We start from the raw sequence: 8802 nt of genomic DNA on the forward strand, positions 1-8802 counted from the left end.
GGATATTATCAGACTTACCTCTAAGGCAATCAATAGGTAGTTGTAAATAGATATTAAAGCGAAAATATAATGCACATGGTATAATCATTTGATACGAAGTTAAAATTAGTAGTTCATGGTTTTTCTCAAGAAAAATGAATTGACTATGATGAAACTTTTTGACCAGTGGTTAAAATAACTTTGCTAAGTATTCTATTATTGTTAGCTACAATTTACGATCTTCATGTCTATCAAATGGATTTAAAGACTGCATTTCTTTATGGTTACATTTTCAAAGATACGTATATGGCACAACGAGAGGGATATATTAACTCCAAACCTAAACATATGATTTACAAATTACCCAAATCCAGATATGGATTGAAACAATCTACACACATGTGGTATGAACAAATTGATGAATATCTTATTGCAAATGGATTTATTTGGGGAATTATAGATACCAACATTTATATTTAAAAAGAATCAATGCATCAACATTTTATTATTTTTGCTTTATATTGTATAATAGTAAGCATAACTTACATTTTCACAATCAAACCTAAAGGACTCTTAAGGTGGATTTTGAAATAACAAACAAGGGTCCAATAGAAGATGGCGAGAGATGTTCAATTATGGTAATAGAAAGAAATAGAAAAAGATAAGTTTCTATCAATATCTCAAATAAGTACCCTGTAAAGATCCTTAAAAGATTTAATATGTTTGATTGTAAACCGGCATCTACACCTTTAGAAATAGGAGCAAAATTAATAACGGAAATGAGTCCTAATGAACCTAAAGAAAATAGTTGCAGACGTATTAACCAAGTCTTTATCCAAGCCCAAACATTTTAAGTGTTTAGGTTTAATGGGTATTAAATAAATTTAGTTTTTTTAATCTAGATCTAGGTTAAGGGGGGTATTAACTAGTAACCTAGATTACCTAGATTAGTAATTAAGAGGTGGGACGCTTCACCTCACCACAGGATGCAAGCATCTCATTTATATATGTAATTCTTGCATCTCATATAATGAATATATTTTATCAGGAACATTTTCATTGTCCCCATGCCCAGCTCTTGAAGTGCAGAGACGATAACCATTAATCTATGCCCAGGCAGAATATCCAGGATGGTCTCAGATTCCAATGCAGATGAATGTTTCTCTTGGAAGTGTCGGGTTAGTGATGAAGGGTTTGAGGAAATACGGGAGATAAACATGTGTTCATCGGCTACTTCGTTGCTCGTGGGGATCTATCGCAGCAACGTAATCTGTTGCAGTCGCACAATGGCACAGCAGAAATCCATCGGACCAAACAATACCATCTCATCCGCACACGCCCAACCAGTTGATGAGAGATTCTTGTAGAGACACAGTCGAGGCGTCTTCAACCTGTCCTTCGAATTCTTTTCCTCCCCTCCCAGCGTGCATGCACATTCAACTTTTCCGTTTTCATCTTTGCTAGCTTGCTAGAATATTTCTTCTCGTGTGTTATCGCTAATCTTTCCATTACTTCCTTTTGCGTGTTTGGAGGGTGCAGCATCTCGTTTTCCTTAGTCGTCTTCTTCGTGCTGTTGCTGTGTGTTGCTCTTTTGTTCTGTAGAGCTGGGGTGGTGACAGATTCTTTGGCATGGCGCCGCCTGCCTCAGTGGGAGGGCTGTCTCCTCTTGCTCAGACTTGGGGACAGGGTGTTCTGCCTTCGCAGCTTGGGGGGCATACAAATTCCGGGAATATTTTTAGTACCAGGGCGGCTGAAGGACCTGGCAGGGGTTTAACTAAGGCTTTAGATGGTAGTGCGCTGATTTATTCTTATCTTAGTTTGCCGGCGCTGGCGTGTGGGAGGACCCTCGGAGGGATGAGTGAGACACGATGCGTTTCTAAGGCTTTGAAGCTGAGTTTCTTGTTACATTGCAGCGTTGTGGCAGAAAGGCCAACTTCTGAAAAGCGGTATGCTGTTGTTGCGACGCATGAAAATGGTGGATTAGAGCTTAGTGAGGATTCACAAAGCCAGGCAACTAGCAGTGACATGAAACAAATCACCGAGCGTGTGCTTGTGAATCCCGATTCTGGACGCAGTGGGAATAGAGAAGGAGAATTCGTGGAGTCCGAGGCACCATCCACCGAAGTTAAGTCAGGAGGAGCTTCTGAAAATGTAGAAAAGAATGGCAGTATTTCGAAGACGTTTGTATTGCCGAGCGATGTAGGAGTGGGGGCTAAAATACCACAAGCGGACAGCAAGGGAGGGATGCGATGGAACATGCTGCTCAGCACTGAAGCCTTGGAGGATGCGCATCTCAACAGAGCTTCTAGTGTCACGGATGCGCACGTTCTGCGCCGGAAAGGGCGGCTCAAAGAGCAAGACGGCCTGATTGAATTCATTATCTCAATGCATTCCACGCACTCCTCATTTCAAGTGATGGAAAAGCTTGAGCGATGGGTGCGAGAGCATGTGGAGGATCCGAAAAGGAGTACGCTAAGTAGGCTCATCCCCACTCTTGGAAGATGTTACACGCCCTTGCCTCTTGTTCGTGCATTCTACGAGTACGATGAATTTGCGTCACTCTCGAGACGGCGATATGTACCGCCCAATTTTGCAGAACTCAGGCATGTTCTCAATATTGCCCAGGTGCATGCCATTGCCGAAAAGTTGTCGCTGATCACATTCGATGCAGATGGGACTATATACGCCGATGGCCACCACATTGGGGGGGACAACAAGATGATAGGACTTATTATCAAGCTCATGCAACAGGGTGTTCACGTTGCAATTGCTACGGCGGCTGGATATCCCGGCAACGCTGCCAAATTCGAGGATCGGTTGGCGGGACTCCTGGAAGCATTCAAGCACCTTCGCCTTCCTCCCACCATCACGCAGCTTTTTCACGTTATGGGCGGGGAATGCAACTATCTTCTGAGGGTAAACCAGGATTATAGGCTCGAATTTGTGCCTGACGAAGTGTGGATGTCGCCCGACATGCTCGAATGGACAGAAATTGATGTGTATGAATTGCTGACCGACGCCGAGTGCTCGTTAAGATCGGCAGCTGCGAGGTTACGCGTTCCAATTGAGATAATTCGCAAGCCGAGGGCTGTCGGTGCAGTTCCTTTAGAGCCGACTATATACGAAGTCTTGGAAGAGTTGGCTTTGACGGTCCAAGTTCAGTTGATGGGGTCACGGCTTCCTTTCTGTGCTTTCAATGGCGGAAACGATGTCTTCGTCGACGTCGGAAACAAATCCGTCGGACTCAGAGCTCTCATAAAGTTTTTCAACAAGGAACCGCATGAAACGTTGCACGTCGGAGATCGCTTCACGGTGAGCGGGAATGATATGGCTACTCGTTCACAGTGCTCCATATTATGGGTTGCCAATCCTGAAGAAACGGCGTTCTTCACACGGCTGTTGTTGACAGATATCCGATTAGCCCGAATGCAGCCTTAGCTGGAGTAACACTTTTTTGCTTTCTGTGTTTTTCTTTTTTCTCTATCCGGCGAACACAACAACTGTAATAAATCCCACCGAGTCCCTCAACCCAAATCTACATTGTGCTTGCTTGTGCAATGTCCCCAACCCTCCCAAGACGAGGTGATTTGTGGATCTCGGCGAGTACTTAGCAGTACTGAATTTTCATCGGATCTTTCAAGCCTATAAGCGCATGTTAAATTCCAGCTCAACAAGACGCGCGGCTTTCTCGTCATGATAGGTAGGAAAATCTCTCAGCATTCTAGTCTAAAGCCCAATTTTTGTCAGAAGATAGATTTTGGAGGCAAAGTTATGGAGATTATTGAGAGTAGGCTTCCGTCTCTTGGGTGCCATGTTTGTTTTTTGAGTGAAGGGAGAGAAAGAGGCTAGCGAATTTTGCTATACAGGCGATGGCTTTAAGATTCTCAACGAGATATTGCAAGGATTAAGATTAGATCCTTCGCATGAAACTGGGGGCTGGGAAACATAGCTATGATTGAGTGGATACAAGAGTGTGTACAGCTGTACGAGTATGGAACATTTTAATGTCGACTTGATTGTGTGGAGATTCTCCTATAGAAAACTTCTGTAAGCGCAATGTGGCAGAATAAATTTTGTTACAAGTTTATTGGCATTAATTGGGATTTGGTATAACAGGGATGTTTTGAGTTGACATGGTGCAGCTGGTACATTTTTCAGCAGCTTTGTCTAAGGCTCTTTCTTGGTGTCTTACCCAAAGCTATCCAGCCTATTAACTTCAATCCAGTGAGACACCACCTATTTGGGATTGATGACTGTGAGCTTGGCTCCACAAAGCAGATTCCTCTCATTGCAGTTGGAAGTCCTTCGAACAGTGTCGTATCTGATGCACCTTCAAGCACATAAGAATGTTTTGTCCGATGGAGTCGACAGAGAGCACGTTATGTGGACGATTGTACACTCTGCAAACACCTGTTGCCCATGCAATCAGCGGACAAGAGAATAAACTTATGAGAAAGGCGAAATTTCTCATGCTGCAGTAGCCCAAATACCACAGCTACTGCAAGTACTTTCTTCGTAAACACCTGCGTTAGTGTTTTAGTTACAAGGTACCTCTTGGGGTGTCGTTTGCAAAGCAATAGTTTTTGTAACCATCCAAGCATTTGCAGAGTAGCTTGACATTCAAGAGGATGTGTGTATGTGTCTAACAGCAACATGTACATCAAGTGTCTTGTGATAGCTGCTGCTTAGAGTGTGACTAAAAGTCTATTATGAGATCTAAAGTTAGTGATAAGTAGATTGGCAGAGTTTCGTCCAACCGCATGCACGGAGAATCGTCGAGGTTCGGAGAGAGAATTAATTGTCGAGACTTTCTGCAATTCATCTTCACGTAAGCTCCTGCTGTATCATTTAACAGTACTGGAAACGCAAGTCTCACAAACACATTGAATTTCTACCGTACATTGCATATAGTATGCTATACAAAATGACAGAAAAAGCCCTGAAACTTGAATATCTCGTTACCTGTCGTCATCGCTTCTCCTGAATGCCTTGGGACTACACCTCTTTGGTAGGAGGTTCTCATTCGAATTAAGATTTCCACGACATTTTACACCCACAGTGCAGCTTAATGCAGACGAATCCAATGAAAACCTACGAACAGTAAGGCGACGGGACTTCGGCGCTTCACCCACAATTGTGAAAGAAGGGTCTTAGCTTCAGCTTAAGGATTGAGGCATAGAGAGGGGAAGAACCAGGATAGCGTTACTGAGGTCGAATCGCGGCCAGTGAATACAAAACTTGTAGCAATGTCACGGAGAAAGCCATCGGGAGCGTGTTCTTACACCTTCGGTGCTTCAAACCCAAGATTAATATAACTTTATTACCACTCCCCCAGCTCCAACTTATATATTTGTATCCGAAATTTGTACTACCTTTGTCTAATCTTAGTGCTGCATAGACCAAGTTCGTGCGAACCAATTGGCAGTGGTTTGGCAAAAAGCTGTATGACAATATTATTGCAAAGCTGAAGTGGCGTTTGTTGATATTACTGATTTATTGAACACGAATCTCAAGCTCATTTCTCTGGACATAAGATCAGCCTAGAAGAATACTAGACACTTGAAATGTTTCTCATCCATGAAAAGACCTTGAAAACCTCTTCAAGGTTGACACACAATTTACTCAATTTGAACAAGCATTGAAAAACAGAGGCATGATACCTTGCAATTTTTGGAAGTGATTCCATTCTCAAAAAACTTTCATTACAGGATCTTTTCAAATTTTGTGTAACCCTGAATTACTGTTACATAGATTTCCTCACACAGCGGCATGTGACAAGAGGAGAGGGACATTGCGGAGACTCGAATGCAACTACATCATCCTAATTCTTGAAATGAGTTAGAAAGTCATCACACAAATACAGGATTTTCACCACACTGTTCAACACATGTGGTCATATGCAATTACCTGCATATTCGACTAGTACTAATGGCTAAAAGGTATTAGAAGGCACTAACTCCTCTGCATGCAACGGGGTCTCTACCCTCCCTCCATGCTTGATTTTCCGAACAGCCGTTATTTCTGTTCAGTTCAGCCGGGATTCAGCAGCGGCTAGAAACCCCTTGATAACGAGTTTCTAATCCTGAAGCCTGACAAAACCCTCTGCCGACGGGATGTCAACAGATTTTCAAAACCATTGTTCACAGTAGAAAAATTGTACTTGAAGGGGTACTTACAACTCACGGTGTAGCGTATTTTAGGATGGTGCCGCTCGGTGAAAGGTTACGGTTGCAGTACTGTGATGGGGCAGTTCGGTCAACCATACCAGGATTAGGACTGGCAGAGATTTTGATCAAAGAATTGTTTGTGGTTCCTGAAATTACAGACCGCGTTGCCGCTTTCGAGCCAAGTATCGCTCTTTAGCTGCAGCTACTGGATCTACGGCAGGTTTTTTCACATCCTTAGATTCACTAATTTTAGTTTCCTTCGTAGCACCAATTTCTTCATCTTGTGCTGTATCCACTACGGATTTCTCCTTGTGGCTTGGCCTTAGATCATCCTTGTCGATATTCCTATCAACACGATCCCTACTTCGTGATCGATTTGCTGATGGAGACATAGATTCATTCCTGTCCCTAATTTCAGAACCTCTGCGCCCATAGTTTTTATCCTCTTTGTCCCGTGACTGTTCTCGCCTTTCTTCCCTCTTTAAACCAGAATCAAGGTCAACATCAGGAGCAGTGCTCGTAGACGGCTTGGTCTCATCCTCCACCTGTGATGGTGGCCCAGGGAGCTCTGCGTCCTTCTGAGCTGGTTTGGGAGTATTGTTTGCGCCAAATGCAACGTTGCTCTTAAGCAGATTGCGATAGAAATCACTCATATCACTCTTGTTCGTCACCTGAATAGATTTATGAACAAGTAAATGAGACCATTCTGTAAGCTGCAGACAGGACAATGTCTTGATCGACCTAATTACACACCAACGCCCATTTTCCTCAACCACTTGTGGTAACAACTTACTAAATCACCAGACGCTCATCTAGAGATATTCACGTCTATCTGCAAGTAAACAGCAATTGCAGAAGAAAGCATGAGAGAGAAATGATTTAGCATGCCTACCTCGTGCTTCTGTTCTTCCAGCTCTCTGCGACGTTCTTCTTCCAACCATTTAGCTTGTTCCTGGAGCTTCCTCTTGTATGCTCCAGTAACAAACTTCTCCTTGTCCCCATACAAGTGATCTTCTTTTTCTCTCTCCTTGGCGAGTTGACGTTCATAAACTATGTCTTGTTCTCTAGATCTCTCTTTCGCTTTCTGAAGTAGCTTTCCAATGTACTTGGGCTGCATCATAAATGACATATTTATCAATACAATTAATGTGTTCCAAAAATAACTCAAACCATCGTGCTACTAAAGGTTTCGACGCTCGCGTCGGGTATTCCCACACATGCCAAATAAAACATAAAATACAAGTGCGGGAAACCCTAACGACTAAACCCAGCGAGAAAAGGAGGGAGTGGATGAAGAATTGGCGTCAACCTCACGTTTTGCACGATCCTCATGAATGGAGCGAACTTGGTTACCCTTCATCTCCTCATAAACCCCATCATAATCGAATGCCGTAGGGTCCTCTTCCAAGGCCTTTTGGTACTGCTGCTCGACCTATTTCAATTTCATAAAGCATGGAGTCAGCAACCCCTAAAACCAAAATAGAGCACGACAACAGATTCCAAAGCAAGGGCAAGGCAAATAAGCCAAACCTCTCGAACACTTCGTTTTTTATTCGCCTGGCGGGCAATATCGCTTTCAACACCGTCTTCGTCATCTCCGTCGATGAAACGGAAAGCAGGAGCAGGCGCAGATCTAGCAGTCAACTTCTTCGGAGGCCCTTTGATTTGCAGCTGCAAACCATACTGCTTCTTTCCCCCTTGCATGACGCCCAAACGCCGATGATGTCCCTCTAAATTCCTAGACAGCAACACCCACAATCCGCTTAACAGCAAACCAGTAACCGGGAACACGCTTGCAATCCAAAATCCGAACAGCCTCCACGGAACGTCTCACGGCTTCCAAACTGCTTCGCTGAGTACAACAAGTTCCATGGCGAAATCAAAAATTGCCATAGCCTTGACAGAAAACCTTCCGCAGGGTACAAATCATGACATTCACCATCACCAACAAAACCTCGAATCCGAAACGCAGCCTCGAGAATTTGCGGAGCTGAAATCCGCGCGACCTAAGACAATCGAGAAAGCTGTTAGAGAGTCTTACGAACCGGCAAGCTTAAGTACTCGGGTATCATATCCCAGGTATCAATAGTATTTAAAGGTTGAATTTGTTCCATCTTTTTTGTGTTAAACCATTGTTGAGGTTGCACAATTTTCCAACCACTGGTACCAAGTGTGGGTACTTAAAGCTGCTTGAAGTTGAGGGAGGAGACAAAACCTTCTTTTCTACCTATATACTTTTGGATTCTATGCTTTTTTTATTATTCATTTATTTTTAGTACATTAAAAATATAGAGTGTCAAATTTTCATATTTGCAGTTTTTTAAAGAATATATTTCCATTTTTCATTCTTTTGTAAATTTCTTTTAATTGGCTATTATAATTTTACAAAGCATGTATAAAAATAAGTGTATTTGTTGCATTCAAAACCCTCTTTTTGGTCCCAATGGTTTTAAAAACTTGGTTTTAATTAAAGAAACAAGACAAGGAAGTAACTCATTTTTTGTCATATTTGATAATAAAAAAAACCATAATAAAGTTCTATGTATAAGAGTAGAGCTCCAAAACTATACAATAGTATAAATTTAAATTAGACTTAAAGTTAATACTTTCTTAAAGAGTAAAAGAAAAAATAGTGAAATAATTATATTAAAGGATT

At 42.4% G+C, this 8802-nt stretch overlaps 2 protein-coding genes across 2 annotated transcripts; one reads left to right on the forward strand and one right to left on the reverse strand.

The window, feature by feature from the left end:
- Nucleotides 1–1276: 1276 nt before the first annotated feature.
- LOC112287728 (IMP-specific 5'-nucleotidase 1-like) lies at nt 1277–4064 on the forward strand. Its single transcript, XM_024531061.3, has one exon. It carries the CDS (start codon nt 1609–1611, stop codon nt 3415–3417), a length of 1809 nt encoding a protein of 602 aa, XP_024386829.2. The 5' UTR covers nt 1277–1608; the 3' UTR covers nt 3418–4064.
- Nucleotides 4065–5636: 1572 nt separating this feature from the next.
- Nucleotides 5637–8163, reverse strand: LOC112287729 (uncharacterized). Its single transcript, XM_024531062.3, has 4 exons — nt 7677–8163; nt 7456–7578; nt 7039–7257; nt 5637–6817 (listed from the first exon to the last, which is right to left on the reverse strand). The coding sequence occupies exons 1-4, from the start codon at nt 7848–7850 to the stop codon at nt 6299–6301; spliced, it is 1035 nt and encodes a 344-aa protein (XP_024386830.1). The 5' UTR covers nt 7851–8163; the 3' UTR covers nt 5637–6298.
- Between the last annotated feature and the right edge of the window lie 639 nt (nt 8164–8802).

This window comes from Physcomitrium patens, chromosome 10 (genome assembly GCF_059467195.1).
Source record: "Physcomitrium patens ecotype Gransden chromosome 10, ASM5946719v1, whole genome shotgun sequence".
In the NCBI taxonomy this organism is placed as follows: domain Eukaryota; kingdom Viridiplantae; phylum Streptophyta; class Bryopsida; order Funariales; family Funariaceae; genus Physcomitrium; species Physcomitrium patens.

Bases quoted from the DNA above. Each gene is read 5' to 3' on its own strand.
- LOC112287728 (XM_024531061.3), top strand. From the start codon at position 1,609: ATGGCGCCGCCTGCCTCAGTGGGAGGGCTGTCTCCTCTTGCTCAGACT.
- LOC112287729 (XM_024531062.3), bottom strand. From the start codon at position 7,850: ATGCAAGGGGGAAAGAAGCAGTATGGTTTGCAGCTGCAAATCAAAGGG. The intron at 7,579-7,676 runs GTTTGGCTTATT...AAATTGAAATAG, and splicing joins AAAAACGAAGTGTTCGAGAG to GTCGAGCAGCAGTACCAAAA. The intron at 7,258-7,455 runs GTTGACGCCAAT...TTTATGATGCAG, and splicing joins AGGATCGTGCAAAACGTGAG to CCCAAGTACATTGGAAAGCT.